Source organism: Thalassophryne amazonica, chromosome 20 (genome assembly GCF_902500255.1).
Source record: "Thalassophryne amazonica chromosome 20, fThaAma1.1, whole genome shotgun sequence".
Taxonomy (NCBI): domain Eukaryota; kingdom Metazoa; phylum Chordata; class Actinopteri; order Batrachoidiformes; family Batrachoididae; genus Thalassophryne; species Thalassophryne amazonica.
The window spans coordinates 28,476,031-28,494,449 of record NC_047122.1 but is presented as its reverse complement, the minus strand read 5'-3'; the positions used below and the strand labels follow the sequence as shown (position 1 = coordinate 28,494,449).

The 18,419-nt window shown below is 43.7% G+C and overlaps 1 protein-coding gene across 2 annotated transcripts; it reads left to right on the top strand.

Annotated features, from left to right (window-relative positions):
• The first annotated feature begins 988 nt into the window (after positions 1–988).
• On the top strand, positions 989–16,972 carry zbtb22a (zinc finger and BTB domain containing 22a). 2 transcript variants are annotated; one of them, XM_034161012.1, is made up of 4 exons: positions 989–1,266; positions 12,115–12,328; positions 12,420–13,188; positions 15,055–16,972. In XM_034161012.1, the coding sequence occupies exons 2-4, from the start codon at positions 12,122–12,124 to the stop codon at positions 16,095–16,097; spliced, it is 2,019 nt and encodes a 672-aa protein (XP_034016903.1). In that variant the 5' UTR covers positions 989–1,266; positions 12,115–12,121; the 3' UTR covers positions 16,098–16,972. The 2 variants fall into 2 exon arrangements, with proteins under 2 accessions (XP_034016903.1, XP_034016902.1); XM_034161011.1 differs by having other exon boundaries at positions 990–1,286.
• Positions 16,973–18,419: the final 1,447 nt, after the last annotated feature.

Sequence of the window (18,419 nt, the reverse complement as noted above, 5' to 3'; positions counted from 1 at the left end):
CAGCTGGAAACCATTAGAAAAATTTATCTGGCTTTCGGTGAAAATGTTACGGGCTTGGTAGAGAATAAGGAGTGTTACTGTTGCTTTAAGGATGGCCCCCAGCGGCTGTGGGGCGCGCCGCTCTCCAAAGCCGCCATCGACAGGCTGAACGACCATTTCATTTCTAACCGGATGGCTGTCTGGATCCGTGACCATCGTGTGTCATTTCTCTGGTTATCACAAGAGCTGGACATCAACCATTTTCCGGCAGATTTCACTTTAACAAGAGATTTTGTCATGGAAAGCCGAGCGGAGGCTTCGCGCGTCATGATGGATTCGCTACTGGAGCGAGACAAAACCACCTCCGTTTTGGTCTCACAGGATGGCTTTGAGATGGCGTTCAGACAGCTGTCGGTGGTTTTTCCATCGAGTGATTATCCGAGAAATTGTGGATGTGCCTGGACATGCCAGAACATGTCCCGTGAGGCTTCATCACAGCGTTGCTGTGCGCCATGTGGCACCACCGTGACGTGCGGAATTTCTCTGCACGTCTGTCTCAATGTGCCGAAAAAGTGCTGATGTCCACGTCTTTTCACAATTCCTGTGCTAGTCAGACGACGTCCCGGATAAAACACAGCGTCCAGTTTGGAAATGAACGGCACATTCCACTGTTACAGGAGTTTTTGTTATGGAAAGAGGAGCGGAGGCTTCGCGCAAAGCGGCGGTGCAGCATGGCGCACAGCAACGCCGTGATGAAGCCTCACCGGACATGTTCTGGCATGTCCAGGCACATCCACAATTTTATTAATGCCTCCTCTTCTCCTCCAAAAAAAAAAAAAAAAAAAATGAAACTGCTTTAAAAAAAAAAAATCCTGTATTATTTATTTATTTATCCTTATAATAACTACGTGTGCGTTGGTGCACTGCAACGTTACATATAGTGCCCTCTAGCGGATCGGAATGAGGGGCAATATTTTTGGTTTTGGGATAAAATATCAAAAATACTCACTGTTGCACAAACATATTTGAGACTGCTGAAGTAATATATCACATAACACGTTTTATATTGACGACAGTTTATAATCCACCCTCCAGCTGCGCGCGATGCACTGTGTAAACCACCTAGCCTAGCATCATTAGCTACGCCTACTAGCAAGCTGCTTTGTTAGCGTTTTTTTTTTTTTTTTTGTAACACACAAACCAAGTGATGGAATTTCGTGTTCGTTCTTCGCCATCAACAGTGTTACGGTGCTAATAGGACTGACGATGCACATGTAGTGTGAAAAGGTATTACCTACATAACGAAGGTAAATTAGCTGAACTCAACCTTTGTTCAGAGTTAAATGCACTTGCTAGTTAGGAGCTAACGCTAGCTAACAACGGCGCAGTTAGAAAACATTACAGTGTTTTATTGTCTTCATTATGATCAGAAATCGTTCTTGCGCAGTTGTAGAACGGGTCATGTTAGTGGTTTGTAACTAAGGTAGTTAACGTGAAAAATGCAGGGGGCAGCTTCATTATCGATTTTTGTGTTGTTGAGTAGTGAATTGTTATATGATTTATCATTAAACTCTGGGTCGTATCTTCAGATTAGTTTTTTCCCCGTCATGCCAAAAATTCACACACCTAAAAATATAAAAATTTACATTATTGTTGTTGTTTAAAGGAAGGCTATATTTAGACCAAAGTGTCTTGAAAGCAGCTCAGCATTTAATTATCACATCTAAAAATCTATAGTACAGTCATTTGCCCAGTTCTGGATCACTTTTTTTAAAGTCCCGCTATACGGAGCCATAATGCAACTGAATATCCTTTATTGGGTATTGTTGTATTGGGTATTTGGATGTTATCTAGCTGAAAAAGTCAGGATGAGGTAGCCATTCTACTTAAAGTGTGAAGCCACATTATGTGTGGTGCAAATATTTGGCGGAAATGGATCAGGACACTGTGTGTCACTTTGGGGGCATTCCTGGCATCTGGCTGGAGCCCTTCTAATGCAGAATGATACACACTGTGCCCGAGAATGTGTTTTGAACACAAAATTATATAAATTATACTTAATAAATGAGAATTTACTTATGGCCCAGTCACACGGCTCTTAACGAAGGGTGACGAAGCCCTGACGAAGGAAAAAAAAAGAAAACAATTCGTCAGAAAACGTTGACGAATGAGCCGACGAATTCCAATCACCGAATATCCAACGAACCATGAGCGCAAAACGAACGAAGGATAAACGAGACAAAACGTTAACGTTGACGCTTTGAACGTCAAAAAAATTTTTCCCAAAACTTTAAGGCACAACTGAGTGGACACCATTCGATAAATTCAACTGGTTTTCGGTGAAAATTTTAACGGCTGATGAGAGATTTTGGTGTAAGTGTTGCTTTAAGGACGGCCCATGGCGCCCGACAGCGATCTGCGCTCCGAGGCGGCGTCGTCTCGCTGTTTCAAGCTGAAAACTTCCACATTTCAGGCTCTGTTGACCCAGTAAGTCGTCAGAGAACTTTCAGAAGAAGTCGGCATGAGGAGTTTATTCGGACATTCCATTGTTAACAGACATTTTGTAATGAAAGAACGTGCGGGCAGAGTCGCATGTCGGGCCGGACCCGACCGCGGGAGGTCGCGACAGGAAAAACACCTCCATTGGAAACCTTAACGGACAAGTTGGAACATGCCCAGCTGTTAAACAATTTCTCAGATACTCACTTGTTGAAAGCCATCAAAAGCCGCCTGAATTTTACAAATGGTTTTCAACACGGAGGTGTTTTTCCTGTCGCGGGACCGACTCGGCGAATTTGCCCGCACGTTCTTTCATTACAAAATCCCCTTTAACAGTGGAATGTTTGCATAAACTCCTCTTGCCGACTTCTTCTGAAACTTCTCTGTTCTCTGACGACGTCCTGGGTGAACAGAGCCTTAAATTAAGATATTTTCAGCTCGAAACAGCCAGACGGACGCCACCTCCGACTGCGCCGCGCCGATCCACTTTGTGAGCTGTCCTTAAAGCGAAAGAAACTCCACAATCTCTCATCAGCCGTTAAACTTTTCACCGAAAACCAGCAGAATTTCTTGAATAGTGTCCACTCGGATATCCCTCGCAGGTCCTGAAAAAATTTTGATAAAACAACGCGCGCCGTCTCCAGCAGCGTCTCAGACAAAGGATTTCAGCCGAGAGGGCTGGACCAGTGCTCACTCAAAGCCTGCCCACAGGCGAATGATGTCACCGACACGCGTGAAAAAACTCACGCATTCGCACGAGGGTTCAAACATGTCTGGTGTAATCGCACGTGATTCAAATCCATATAGTTTTTTTTTTTTTTTTTTTTATAAAACTGCCGGTTAGTTTTCTAATAGACCTCGTATTTACTGTATGAAAACATTTAGGTCGTCGAGGCGTCGTTACGTATTCGTTAATTACTCGTTCAGCTGTCGTCATGTTCGTTCAGCCGAGGTGAACGAAGAGTGAATGAAAGGCTAACGTTACAAAAACTAACCAAACGATAACAAACCGTCACAAACGACGGCGAAACGAAATACGGACGAATTGAGGTTTTCGGTGGTGTTCGTTGAAGATTTTCGACAGTTTAAAAATCTTGACGAAGTGACCGCTGCCAGAACGAAGCTGACGAGGGTTAGACGAGGGTTAAACGATGCCAACGAAAGTCCAGATTTCTTGTTTCGTCAGGGCTTCGTCACCCTTCGTTAAGTGCCGTGTGACTGGGCCATTAGTTTTGAAAGGCACTGTTACACGTTTTTCCGAGCAAAAAATTGTTTACTCAAATTGGGTGGCATTCCTTAATAAATGAAGATAAAATAAAATCTGTGGTAATAAACATTCTTGGATTTTGACATCTCCCCCTAAGCTTTTAACTCAATGAAGTGGGTCAGGATAGCACAAGATGCCCCAGCTTGCTATCATTTCGCTTCTTATATTGTTAGAGATGGAGAGCAAAAGAGGGTTTTAAATGTGTGGAGGTGAGATTTCTCCCGAATTAAAAAGTAAAAGTCCCCACATGCATGCCCATTCGTGATGTTGAGATGACCCCAAAAGTACACATGGCTCACAAGTACTGAAACGAGGCTGCTGATTCAGTGATCCACATCCGGCAAATTTTCACATCAGAGATAAATGCGTGTAGCGCAGCCAGTCTGCTCTGTGTGAGCCTGATCCCGACAGATCTCAGAAGCTAAGCAGAGCAGGAGCTGGTTAGTACTTGGATGGGAGACCTGTTTGGAACACCAGCGGCTGTGCGTGTTTCTCCAGGTAAAACTGGAGTTGCGTCAGGAAGGGCATCCGGCATAAAACTTGTGCCAATTAACAATACGGGTCTGGTTGTATCCGCTGTGGCGACCCCGAATGAAACCGGGAGCAGTTGAATGAACAACAACAGATAAATGCGTGCAGCAATTGAATAGCAAGACATAACACACTGACATTTTCTACCCAAGTAAGTATTTTCCCACTGTAGAACCAATGACACTGGCTAACTCACCTTTGCTACTTCTTAGAGATTGTCACTTGCAGGCAATGTTTTGATTTGTCTGCTAATCACAAAGATGGCTGGATCTGGTCGAGTTTGTGGTCGTTTGTAGATAAAACATGTCTTTTCATTGGTACCAAGTATTAGCTTATTCGCGCTGATTACGAGAAACGGCGGTGCAAATACTACAGCAGTGATCCGGAACCGTCAATGATCCAGAATTGGGCAAGTGACTGTACGTATCAAAGTTTTGCCATTTGTCCCGATAAATGACTTCAAACTAAGCAGATAAAGGTAAAAGGTAAAATAAATATTGAACATGTCACCATTTTTCTTCGTTAATATATTAGAGGTACTATTGACATGAAATTTTCACCAGATGTCAAAAACCCAAGTAATCCATACATACAAATAAATCAAACCATAATGTCCATAAATTAAGTTATGTTTAATAATGTGAAAGGACACAGGAAAAAAGTGTTGAACACCTGAAGAAAGGATGTTGCAAAAAGGCATGGAAAGCCAAGACCATCTGAAATCTATCTGTAATTACAAAGCAGTCCTGCCCCTTGTCAATACAAATTAATATCAGCTGGTTCAGTCCCAACTAATGGTCTATTAAAAGGTGTCTCATTACCAAGGTGTCACATAAGAAACATCTTATGATGGGTGAAAGCAAAGAGCTCTTTCAAGAAATTCACAACATTATTGGTTCAAAAGATATGAATGGCATTGGTTACAGAAGGATTTCTAAACTTCTGAATGTTCTAGTGAGCACTGTTGGGGCCTTAAACCTAAAGTGGAAAGAACATCATTTCACCATAAACTGACCACGACCAGTTACCTCTTGCAAGATTTCTGACAGAGGAATGAAAACAATTATCACAAGAGTTGTCCAAGAGCCAAAGGCCACTTGTGGAGAGCTTCAGAAAGACCTGGAATTAGCAGGTGTAGTCCTTTCAAAGAAAACAAGTAATGCAATCATCCGCCAGTGCCTGTATGCACACTCACCACACAACTCTCCATTGCTGAAGGAAAAGCTTGTTGAAGCTCGTTTAAAGTTTGCTGCACAACATTTAGACAAGCCTGTGAAATACTGGGAGAATATAGTCTTGTCAGATGAGACCAAAATTGAATTCTTTGGATGTCATAGTAAACACCATAAATGGTACTGCACATCATCCCAAAAACACCAAATCAGCAATGAAATTTGGAGGTGAGAACATCATGGTGTGAGGCTGTTTTTCGGAATAAAGCACTGGCAAACGTCATGGAAAAATGTACTATGTTCTTGATTAAAAATCTACCATGATGATGAAAATGAAATGAGGGTGGACATTTCAGCAACACAGTGATCCCAAACACACAGCCAAGGAAACTCTTGGTTTTAGAGAATGAAAATAAAGCTTCTAGAATGACCCAGCCAATAACCTGATTTGGATCCAACAGAAAATCTATGGAATGAAATAGGCTAAAGATCAGAGTTTAGAGAAGAGGTCCACGGCGATGAGGCCCCATTAGCACAACATCTGACATGACATCTTCCTTTTGATGCAGGCTTGGGAGCAATGTTCAGAAACAGGTGTTGCAGAAGTTTTGAAAAGTTTAAGTTTTTAATTACAGTACTAATGAAAAGTTTTGGTATTGCCTCCAGCCACATGTTCTATCTGTTCTTTAATTCCCTTTTTATTTTGCAATTTTGTTGCATATTTCATCTCATGTTTGCCCATGTAGTGTTGGGGTTCTGTCTGTCTGTCTGGGTTCTGTTATTGTGTTGTCTCTGTGCCAAGTCCTCATTGCCTGTCGTGTCTGTCTCTAGTATCCATTGTGGTATGTGTTGGTTGGCTTGAATGTGTGTGCACCTGTCATTCTGCTGTCTGTGTCATCTGTCTGTTGGGTGTGTGGGCATGCCCCCCGGTTTGCGTCTGTGTTTTTGTGTATGGATGGGTGAGTGTTCTGCCTCCTGGTTGTGTGTGTGTGGGAGTGTGTGTATGAGTGTGCGGTTCCCTTCTGCATGCCCCTGTTCCTGTGTGTGGGTGTGGATGTGATCTTCTTTGTCATCTGCCTGTGTGTCTGTATGTGTATGGGTGATCAGGTGTGTTGCCTCTCGGATGCATGTATGCGTGCGCTTGTGCAGCTGTTCTCTTGCTGTTTATGTGTGTGTGTGGGTGTATGAGTGTTCTCCGTTGTCTCGGTCTCCTGCCCTCTGTCGGGGATTCCTGTCTTGTCTTCCTGTCCGTCTGCCGTGTGCAGTTGTCATGGTCACGCCTGTCAGCTGTGCATGAGTCCCAGTGTTGCCGACTGAACGGCCCGCCCTGCCTTCACTGCGCATGCGTCATTAGCCGCGGTTCACGGATTATCGTCTCGTTTCTGCTTAAAACTGCACTCCAGTCATCATCTATCTCAGCGACAGATATCTGAAGCTTTTGTACAACAATCGTTTCCACATAAATTTAACATTATTTCATCATAAAAGATGGATGAAGCGATCAGAGCGCTGCTGCTACACGAGCTGCTAGCTGATGCGTTCATTGCATGTTGGTCATTTAAAAGTAATTTTGCCTTGTTTCTGCTTAAAAAGGCCTAATTTCTGCTTAAAACTGACTTTAGAATGATTTAAGAGGTTTTATCTTGTCATGTGATGGTTAATAATCACATTATTCCCTTTGATCACTTTTGGTGAAGAGAGTCAGACTCGGACAAGCTGCTGTGGTCCCAAATGACGCATGCGCAGTGAAGGCAGGCAGACCGATTTTTAGCGGGGGGACCGTTCTGTCGGCAACACTGGGACTCATGCACAGCTGACAGGTGTGACCATGACAACTGTACACAGCAGAGGGACAGGAAGATCAAATCAATTTATTTATATAGCGCAAATCTCAACAAACAGTTGCCCCAAGGCGCTTTATATTGTAAGGCAAGGCCATACAATAATTACGGAAAAACCCCAACGGTCAAAACGACCCCCTGTGAGCAAGCACTTGGCGACAGTGGGAAGGAAAAACTCCCTTTTAACAGGAAGAAACCTCCAGCAGAACCAGGCTCAGGGAGGGGCAGTCTTCTGCTGGGACTGGTTGGGGCTGAGGGAGAGAACCAGGACAAAGACATGCTGTGGAGGGGAGCAGAGATCAATCACTAATGATTAAATGCAGAGTGGTGCATACAAAGCAAAAAGAGAAAGAAACACTCAGTGCATCATGGGAATCCCCCAGCAGTCTAAGTCTATAGCAGCATAACTAAGGGATGGTTCAGGGTCACCTGATCCAGCCCTAACTATAAGCTTTAGCAAAAAGGAAAGTTTTAAGCCTAATCTTAAAAGTAGAGAGGGTGTCTGTCTCCCTGATCTGAATTGGGAGCTGGTTCCACAGGAGAGGAGCCTGAAAGCTGAAGGCTCTGCCTCCCATTCTACTCTTACAAACCCTAGGAAGTACAAGTAAGCCTGCAGTCTGAGAGCGAGGCACTCTATTGGGGTGATATGGTACTATGAGGTCCCTAAGATAAGATGGGACCTGATTATTCAAAACCTTATAAGTAAGAAGAAGAATTTTAAATTCTATTCTAGAATTAACAGGAAGCCAATGAAGAGAGGCCAGTATGGGTGAGATATGCTCTCTCCTTCTAGTCCCTGTCACTACTCTAGCTGCAGCATTTTGAATTAACTGAAGGCTTTTCAGGGAACTTTTAGGACAACCTGATAATAATGAATTACAATAGTCCAGCCTAGAGGAAATAAATGCATGAATTAGTTTTTCAGCATCACTCTGAGACAAGACCTTTCTAATTTTAGAGATATTGCGCAAATGCAAAAAAACAGTCCTACATATTTGTTTAATATGCGCATTGAATGACATATCCTGATCAAAAATGACTCCAAGATTTCTCACAATATTACTAGAGGTCAGGATAATGCCATCCAGAGTAAGGATCTGGTTAGACACCATGTTTCTAAGATTTGTGGGGCCAAGTACAATAACTTCAGTTTTATCTGAGTTTAAAAGCAGGAAATTAGAGGTCATCCATGTCTTTATGTCTGTAAGACAATCCTGCAGTTTAGCTAATTGGTGTGTGTCCTCTGGCTTCATGGATAGATAAAGCTGGGTATCATCTGCGTAACAATGAAAATTTAAGCAATGCTGTCTAATAATACTGCCTAAGGGAAACATGTATAAAGTGAATAAAATTGGTCCTAGCACAGAACCTTGTGGAACTCCATAATTAACCTCAGTCTGTGAAGAAGATTCCCCATTTACATGAACAAATTGTAATCTGTTAGATAAATATGATTCAAACCACCGCAGCACATTGCCTTTAATACCTATGGCATGCTCTAATCTCTGTAATAAAATTTTATGGTCAACAGTATCAAAAGCAGCACTGAGGTCTAACAGAACAAGCACAGAGATGAGTCCACTGTCTGAGGCCATAAGAAGATCATTTGTAACCTTCACTAATGCTGTTTCTGTGATATGATGAATTCTAAAACCTGACTGAAACTCTTCAAATAGACCATTCCTCTGCAGATGATCAGTTAGCTGTTTTACAACTACCCTTTCAAGAATTTTTGAGAGAAAAGGAAGGTTGGAGATTGGCCTATAATTAGCTAAGATAGCTGGGTCAAGTGATGGCTTTTTAAGTAATGGTTTAATTACTGCCACCTTAAAAGCCTGTGGTACATAGCCAACTAATAAAGATAGATTGATCATATTTAAGATCGAAGCATTAATTAATGGTAGGGCTTCCTTGAGCAGCCTGGTAGGAATGGGGTCTAATAGACATGTTGATGGTTTGGAGGAAGTAACTAATGAAAATAACTCAGACAGAACAATCGGAGAGAAAGAGTCTAACCAAATACTGGCATCACTGAAAGCAGCCAAAGATAACAATATGTCTTTGGGATGGTTATGAGTAATTTTTTCTCTAATAAAAATTTTATTAGCAGAGAAAGTCATGAAGTCATTACTAGTTAAAGTTAAAGGAATACTCGGCTCAATGGAGCTCTGACTCTTTGTCAGCCTGGCTACAGTGCTGAAAAGAAATCTGGGGTTGTTCTTATTTTCTTCAATTAGTGATGAGTAGTAAGATGTCCTAGCTTTACGGAGGGCTTTTTTATAGAGCAACAGACTCTTTTTCCAGGTTAAGTGAAGATCTTCTAAATTAGTGAGACGCCATTTCCTCTCCAGCTTACGGGTTATCTGCTTTAAGCTGCGAGTTTGTGAGTTATACCACGGAGTCAGGCACTTCTGATTTAAGGCTCTCTTTTTCAGAGGAGCTACAGCATCCAAAGTTGTCTTCAATGAGGATGTAAAACTATTGACGAGATACTCTATCTCACTCACAGAGTTTAGGTAGCTACTCTGCACTGTGTTGGTATATGGCATTAGAGAACATAAAGAAGTAATCATATCCTTAAACCTAGTTACAGCGCTTTCTGAAAGCCTTCTAGTGTAATGAAACTTATTCCCCACTGCTGGGTAGTCCATCAGAGTAAATGTAAATGTTATTAAGAAATGATCAGACAGAAGGGAGTTTTCAGGGAATACTGTTAAGTCTTCAATTTCCATACCATAAGTCAGAACAAGATCTAAGATATGATTAAAGTGGTGGGTTGACTCATTTAACACTTTGAGCAAAGGTATTTGAGTCTAATAATAGATTAAATGCAGTGTTGAGGCTGTCATTCTCAGCATCTGTGTGGATGTTAAAATCGCCCACTATAATTATCTTATCTGAGCTAAGCACTAAGTCAGACAAAAGGTCTGAAAAGTCACAGAGAAACTCACAGTAACGACCAGGTGGACGATAGATAATAACAAATAAAACTGGTTTTTGGGACTTCCAATTTGGATGGACAAGACTAAGAGTCAAGCTTTCAAATGAATTAAAGCTCTGTCTGGGTTTTGGATTAGTTAATAAGCTGGAATGGAAGATTGCTGCTAATCCTCTGCCTCGGCCCGTGCTACGAGCGTTCTGGCAGTTAGTGTGACTTGGGGGTGTTGACTCATTTAAACTAACATATTCATCCTGCTGTAACCAGGTTTCTGTAAGGCAGAATAAATCAATATGTTGATCAATTATTATATCATTTACTAACAAGGACTTAGAAGAGAGAGACCTAATGTTTAATAGACCACATTTAACTGTTTTAGTCTGTGGTGCAGTTGAAGGTGCTATATTATTTTTCTTTTTGAATTTTTATGCTTAAATAGATTTTTGCTGGTTATTGGTGGTCTGGGAGCAGGCACCGTCTCTACGGGGATGGGGTAATGAGGGGATGGCAGGGGGAGAGAAGCTGCAGAGAGGTCTGTAAGACTACAACTCTGCTTCCTGGTCCCAACCCTGGATAGTCACGGTTTGGAGGATTTAAGAAAATTGGCCAGATTTCTAGAAATGAGAGCTGCTCCATCCAAACTGGGATGGATGCCGTCTCTCCTAACAAGACCAGGTTTTCCCCAGAAGCTTTGCCAATTATCTATGAAGCCCACCTCATTTTTTGGACACCACTCACACAGCCAACAATTCAAGGAGAACATGCGGCTAAACATGTCACTCCCGGTCCGACTGGGGAGGGGCCCAGAGAAAACTACAGAGTCCGACATTGTTTTTGCAAAGTTACACACCGATTCAATGTTAATTGAATGAAGACAAGACAGGAATCCCCGACAGATGTTGGTTTTAGCCCCTTTGTGTTTATTCAGGTCTTATGAGTGTGTGCGTTTATCCTTTCTCTATTTGTTACACCTGTTACTTATTAGTGTATTTGGTATATATGTCACACCCGTCTGTTTCCTCACTGCCAGTCGATTGTATTCAGGTCCTATTTCCTGTCACACATTCCTGGTCACCCTTAAGTGTCTTTACCCTGCAGTAGTTTTTAATAGTGTTTTTTTACCACCATGCTTGTCATTATCACCCAGTCTGTCTATAGTGTTTTGGATAATTGTCACTTGGGATTGTTTGGTCACGATTGTATTTTCACCATCAGTTTGGATTATTAAAGCATTCGTATTTTGTGAACTTAACCCTTTGTGTCCTGGCTGTCCTGCATCCTGGGGTCCTACCTTTACTCTCGGTAGCGCAAACTGCAACATGTAGTGGGCATTGTACGGTTACTAGCTTACGTTGTTAGCTGATGCAGGCCCAGCGGTCCAAGCACATGCCCAGTGTTCAACAGATGGAAGATAAAATACTTGTAAATTCAACCACAGCTGTTCTAATTTCCCATTATCCACCCAGCATCCACTAACCATCCCAACAGGTTGCAGACATGTCTGTGGAATGTCACATAGGCAACACAAGTTTCCTTGTCAATTGACCTGGCGCATCATCATTAGCTATTATGTGTTCTTTTAATTTGCTAAGTTACAAATTTGTGGCTTTTTGAGTTATTGCTTACACTAGCTGGCTGGGACGGACTAAGTCACTCACCCACTCATCTATATTTTTGCTGTACGAGGACTAAGCGGCTACCAGTTCAGGGCAAATAGGTCATTAGTTTTCTGCTGACCTGTAAGCAAACAAACAAAGGAGGCGATCACCAAGGTGATGTTACAGATTTAGTTTCAGCCCCAGTGTGTCTCTGTCAGTCACAGGTAATTGTGTTATTTTCCAGTACTTTAAGTGTTTTCACTTTCTAATAACTGAATCTTGTCTTTAGTGTGAACATGGATCAGACCTGCAGTGCTCCCGCTGCTCCGGCCGGATTGACCGTGCAGGTGTGTTTCCCTGCCGTGCGTGCTGCTGTTTTGGACAATCTGAACCGCCAGCGGGAGGAGGGCAGGTTGTGCGACCTCTCCATCCAGGTGCAAGGTCAGGTGTTCAGGGCGCACCGCTGCGTACTCGCTGCATCCTCACCTTACTTCCATGACCAGGTACACTGAGAGGATTCCTTAATTCTGGTTTGGTGTTCTTTGTGTCGCTCCAGTTTACTCACCCTGTGCTACTCCTCCTGTCTCCCAATAGGTATTGCTGAAGAATGTTACGACTGTTTCGCTCCCTTCAGTTATGGACCCTGTGGCCTTTGAGAGCGTCCTGAGTTCGGCCTACACGGGTCAGCTGAGCATTGTACATGATGACATTGTCAACTACGTCACTGTGGCCAGTTTCCTCCAGATGTGGCACATTGTGGACAAGTGCACTGAGATCCTGAAACGGCCCAGGTCCTCAGTGGAAGTGGGCCCCGGAGAGGCCCCCGCCGTGGCCCCGGGCTCTGCCTCTCGGCAGCAGTCTCCCAGCAGCACTGACTGCATTTACATGGAAAGGGAAGACAGAAGGAAAGATAGGAACCCTGATGCTCTTCCTCCCTTAGCCACGTGGAGAAGACCACAGCAGTTTCCTCGATGGGGGCGCCAGAAGCCCTCATCAGCCCAGCACTTAGCCGACTCTCAGCTGGACAGCTTCGCTGGCTGTGCAGAGAGCGAATACTCAAACTCTGAGGAGACGTGGCTATCGAGCAACACCAAAACGAGCCACTTTGGTCACGACGGACCTGGACACTACAGCAGGCACCATGGGGGATTCCCTGGTGGTGAGCCCTTAAAGCAGAGAGCCAGATTTACACAGCGGGGTCCAACTCTGGGCGCTGATAGACCGCTGGACAAGAACAGAGAGAGCAGAGAGAGTGATGAACTCCAAGAGAAGAAGAGGAATGAGAAACGAGCGATTGAGCCAGATGAAGGAGTGGGAGAGCAAGAAGAGAGGAAGGAGAGCTGTGCTGAAATGGGACACAGTGGTGAGACTCCAAATACACTGATTTTAACAGATGTTCCAATCTGACTTTATCATTTAAAAGGATATTTATAGGTCTGAAACAATCCATCAGTTAACAACCATTAATTACTTTGAACATTAAAAATAATTGAGGAGGCTTGTTTGGGTCGGGGAGTGTATTTTTGGATGACAATAGCTCAGTTGGTAGAGCGGGCCGTCTTATGACCGAAGGGTCAGCGGTTCAAATCTGACTCCCAACCAGTCAGAAATCTGCATATTGCCTTTGTGTCCTTGGGCAAGACACTTTACCCACCTTGCCTGTGTATGAATTATATATAATAATTCATATATTAAGCTTATACAGTGGTCCCTCGTTTATCGCGGGAGTTATGTTCTAAAAATAGCCCGCAATAGGCGAAATCCGCGAAGTAGTCAGCGTTATTTTTTACAATTATTATAGGTGTTTTAAGGCTGTAAAACCCCTCACTACACACTTTATACACTTTTCTCAAACAGGCATTAACATTTTCTCACTTTTCTCTCGTGTGTAAACACTCTCAAAGTTCAAACCTTAGTAGAAAAATAAGACCAACCTGTTTTCAGGCCCAAACATTTAAAATAGAACATTTTCCTATAAATAATTATGATGGCTTTTAGAACTAATGAATTTAACTTTAACAATCAACCTACGAGGTTGGACACATAAGGAATTATTAATAGTGACTCACCAGTATTTCACAGTTCCTCTGATCGCGCCTCTTCGTCCTGGGCTGCGCCGCTGTCGCGTCTTTTTCCACTGAGTCACACCTCGGTGCAGGTGTTTTTTTCCGAGTGAAGAACACAGTTATGGGTAGTTGTTGGCGCTCTTTTTCTTCTGGGCGAGAAGATTCTTACAAACAGACACGTAGACCACAATGCGCGTACTCTCCCTTCGCGATGCCGCGACCGGCCTGCTTGATGAGGACGCAGAACACAATGCACTGTTAAAAAAAAAAAAAAAGCATGTAAAATTGGACTAAAAAAATCTGCGAAACTGCGAGGCCGCGAAAGGTGAACCATGTTATAGCAAGGGACCACTGCATACATAATCTATAATGATAGAATCATATTTATTTACAGTGGATCTGGAAAGTATTCACATTTTATTTTCCAGCCTTATTCCAAAATGGATGAAATTAATTTTTCCCTGAAAATTTTACACACAATAATGACAATGTGAAAAAGTTTTTGTTTTTTTTTGTTTTTTGTTTTTTTTTTTGGGGGGGGGGGGGGGGGGTGGGTGTTTGCCATTTTTGCAACTTTATTAAAAATAAAAAACTAAGAAATCACATGTACATAAGTATTCACAGTTTTTGCCATGAAGCACAAAATTGAGCTCAGGTGCATCCTGTTTCCACTGATCATCCTTGAGATGTTTCTGCAGCTTAATTGGAGTCCACCTGGGGTAAAGTCAGTTGATTGGACATGATTTGGGAAGGCCTGTCTACATATAAGGTCCCACAGTTGGCAGTGCATGTCAGAGCACAAACCAAGCAGGAAGTCAAAAGAATTGTCTGTAGACCTCTGAAACAGGATTGTTCTACTTACTGTCACATTGTTCAAAAGCTCAAATACGTTTTCTGACCTGATTCCATGTTGCAGCTGTGATTTTGCTCAGAGGACGTCTGCTGGTGCTGTCGTCGAAACACTTCAACAATCAGTAATAATCAGTACAATCATCTGATTTTTTTCCACACATAACTACAGACATTCAAATACATTAAAGGTGGACTTGAAATGATTAATTTATTGAGAAGATAAACCAGTAATTTAGGAGCAGGTGGCCTCTTTCACAGTGTGCTTCAGTAAAAATTCATGGATGAAACACTGATTTCTATTTTCTCAACAGAATTCCGCCAAAGCACAAATGAGAGCCAGGAAGTTGGAAAAGCAGCAGGGAAAGGCGGTGCAGAGGAGAAGGTGGGATCGAATCCCTCTGCAGACTTAGCCATCGCTCATGGCTGTGACACGGCTGGTCCGGGTTCTGCCCAGCTGCCGTGGCAGGCCGCTTCCTGGTCTCAGCAAGAGCCCAGGCTGCAGGAGGGGGCAGGCGGCCCGTGTGGTAAAAACGAGGGCGAGGAGGAGGAGCTTGAATGTTTTGGCAGAGACACATACGATGAGATTGAGGACGGGACGGGGCAGGTTTCCCAGAGGCCTTTAGTGCCCGTGTCTCCTGACTTCACCACAACAGGCTCTGAGGGGACCTGGTCCTCTACCGGCATGGGTCAGGGCGGCTCTTTGACCCCCACCTCCAGCCGCCATTTGTCCCCGTCCACGGCTTCATTCCCGCCCTCTTCTTCACCACCGACCCCATCTTCCTCATCCTCGGTGTCCCTCGCTGGCGCTCCTTACACAGGAAAAGTGCACTTCTGCCACTGCGGCAAAGCCTACACGCTGAAGAGCATGCGGGACCGACACGTGAAGATGCAGCACCTCAACCTGCGGCCCTTTGGCTGTCCTGTGTGTGCAAAGACCTTCAAGATGAAGCACCACTTGACGAAACACCTCAAAACGCACGGCGGGCTGCGGCCTTACGAATGCAACCTGTGCGGCAAGAAAGTGATTTGGAGGGACAGCTTCTTGAGGCATCAGGCCCGATGCGAGCGGCTTGCCTCCGGCTCCTCGGCTAACAGTAACAGCACAAGCGCGGCGGCGGCGGCAGCAGATATGGAAGAGGGCTGCAGTTACGGCTTTGAAGACCGGGAGGCTTTTCTCCCCACAGGTGGACACGTGAAAGTGGAGCAGGTGGACTTTCATGGGGAGATGGAGGGCAGGATGGATGGACTTCTGGGGAACGTGTCTGGGATTGTGGACAACCTCAGATCTCAGTCGCAGCATTTAAACGCGGGCAGTCACGTTTTTAAAGAGGAGGAACGAGAGAGTTTTGGCTGAAATGAGCCGTTAATGTGCAGCAGAGGCATAAAAGAGAAAAACTCCACGAGGACCATTAAAGGTCCCCATGCACACTCTTGACCCGTGCACGCCCTCGACTTGAGATGCGTTGTCACGAGTGTTTAAGTCACTTTTCAAATGATGCTTCTTTTTTTTTTTTTTACCTGGTGCAGTGTGATGTTGCATCGTGCAGACTGGTGTCTTGTTTTTTGACTTGCCTTTGTTGGGAGGAGAAATGTTTTCTACTTTATATGGAATTATTGCCACTGTGGTGTTTTGTGGAATAATGAGGTAAAGCGTGTGAGGTTAATGTTAGTGTTTTAACTGTGTAGATGAAAAGGACTTCTGATAAGATGGCTCAAAATTCACACCTTGATTTTTTTCTTTTTTTTATTATGGTAATTATTATCGTTTGTTTTTCCCATCTGTGTTGCTGAATACAGAACAGGGCTCAGATTTGTTTAACTCAGTGTTTGCTTCTGGGCAATACTTTGGTAAGTGAATTACAATGACAGCAAAATCTGGCCATATTTTAGTTCACCATTTAAAAACTTGCTCTGATTGTAATTCCTTTACTGCAGAATTACCCGTCTGTCTGTCTGGCTGTTTGGTCGATATGTGTGCAATACCTGGACAAAGACTTCATGTATCAAGTTGAAACTTGCAACACAAAGGTACCTCACTAAGACCTCAGATAAGTTTGGAAGTGTTTCCATAAACTGACCTCGCTGACCCTCAGTTTTTTTCTCATCCAGAAACACGGCAGAAAGTCTGCATTTTTGTTTCCTGCCTTACAGATGTAGCTTGTACTTGGTCAAATTATTTTATGTTTTTGTCAAACACTGAGTATGATCCAGTTAGACAGCATTTTGCAGAACACATAATTGTGCACCTTTTTTTTTTTTTTTTTTTTTTTTGTGAGGAGCTGAAAAATTTTAACAAAATAGCAAAAGAATTTGCTCCATAATACCAGAAAGTGGAACTTCATAAGATCTTTTATAGCCATAACATGACTTAATGGGGTAATTTTCCTTCTGACTGTCACGCTGGGGGCCTGCACTCCAGGTTGGGAACCACTGCTGCAGACTACTCATCCGCTATGTTGTGATTGTACTTTTTGAGCAAAATGGAAAAAGAAAAGAATAACTGTATTTTGCACATAAATTATTTTTTAAAATGCTATTGACCTGCATTCAGAAATATGTTGCTTTAAAAATCTTTTCTGTGCCACAATGTTTCTTCATGTAAAGGAAAGAAATACTTATGATAATAAAAACTTCTTGTGAAACTTTATTATTCTAATTTTATTATATTTTGTTGAGAGAATTCAGATAAAAAGCTTAGTGAATATTTAGCATTTTGTAAGAATTCTAAAAAATGTGTTAAGTTGGGGAACATTATTTATTTATTCACCCACGAATTTCCATCAGCAGTTGCGGGCCCATTTGCGCGACCAGCACGAATGTAGTGCCCAGGACACCACTGTCGAGGTGCGGTTGAGGTGGTGACAGCTCAAAGGACAGTCAGTGTGTCGTGTCAGCTCCCGAGCACCATGAATGGTGTGGGAGTGTGGCGTGCCCCCCCAACACACACACACACACACCTGAGCACCACGAATGACATGCAAGTGTGGCGTGCAGCGTGCTCCCCCATCCAACATTGGTGAGGTGTGGCTGAGGTGGCGAAAGCTCCAACGGCAACTGGAGTGCAGTGCAATAGCTGTCCAACACGGCGTGCACACCTGGACAGGCTGTCATGTCCATGATGGATGTCATTTAACACGTACATTGTCATTCCCTCCCATGGGTTACGCAATGTATATGAGACATCATGATCATCACAGCTGTAATACGAGACATGCAGGTGTGCACAGTGTGCTGCCTGCCCACGGTGAGTCAACACATGGCAGGGCCGACGCGCTGCCACCAGACACAGCTGAGCAGGATATGAGAGCTGTCAAACACCCATCATGACATATACAGTGGTCCCTCGCTATAACGCGGTTCACCTTTCGCGGCCTTTTTTTACTGCAATTTTGCATGCTTTTTTTTTTTTTAAACAGCGCATTGTGTTCTGCATCCTTATCAGGCCGGCCGGCATCACCGCGATTGCTCTCGCTGCCTCCGATGCGCTTACTGAGTCTGCGGGCTCGGTAAGCGCAGCAGCGGGCCACTCACACCGCCCTCCTGTCTGCTGTGCGGAGCTGCGCCAAATCTGGCAACAGGTCCAGAGACTACGCTTGCTGTTTTGATGCGGATGTTGACCGCAGCCGCAGAGCTCCATGGCCACCGAGAGAGGACTTGGATTCTTTGCGGGTCCTGC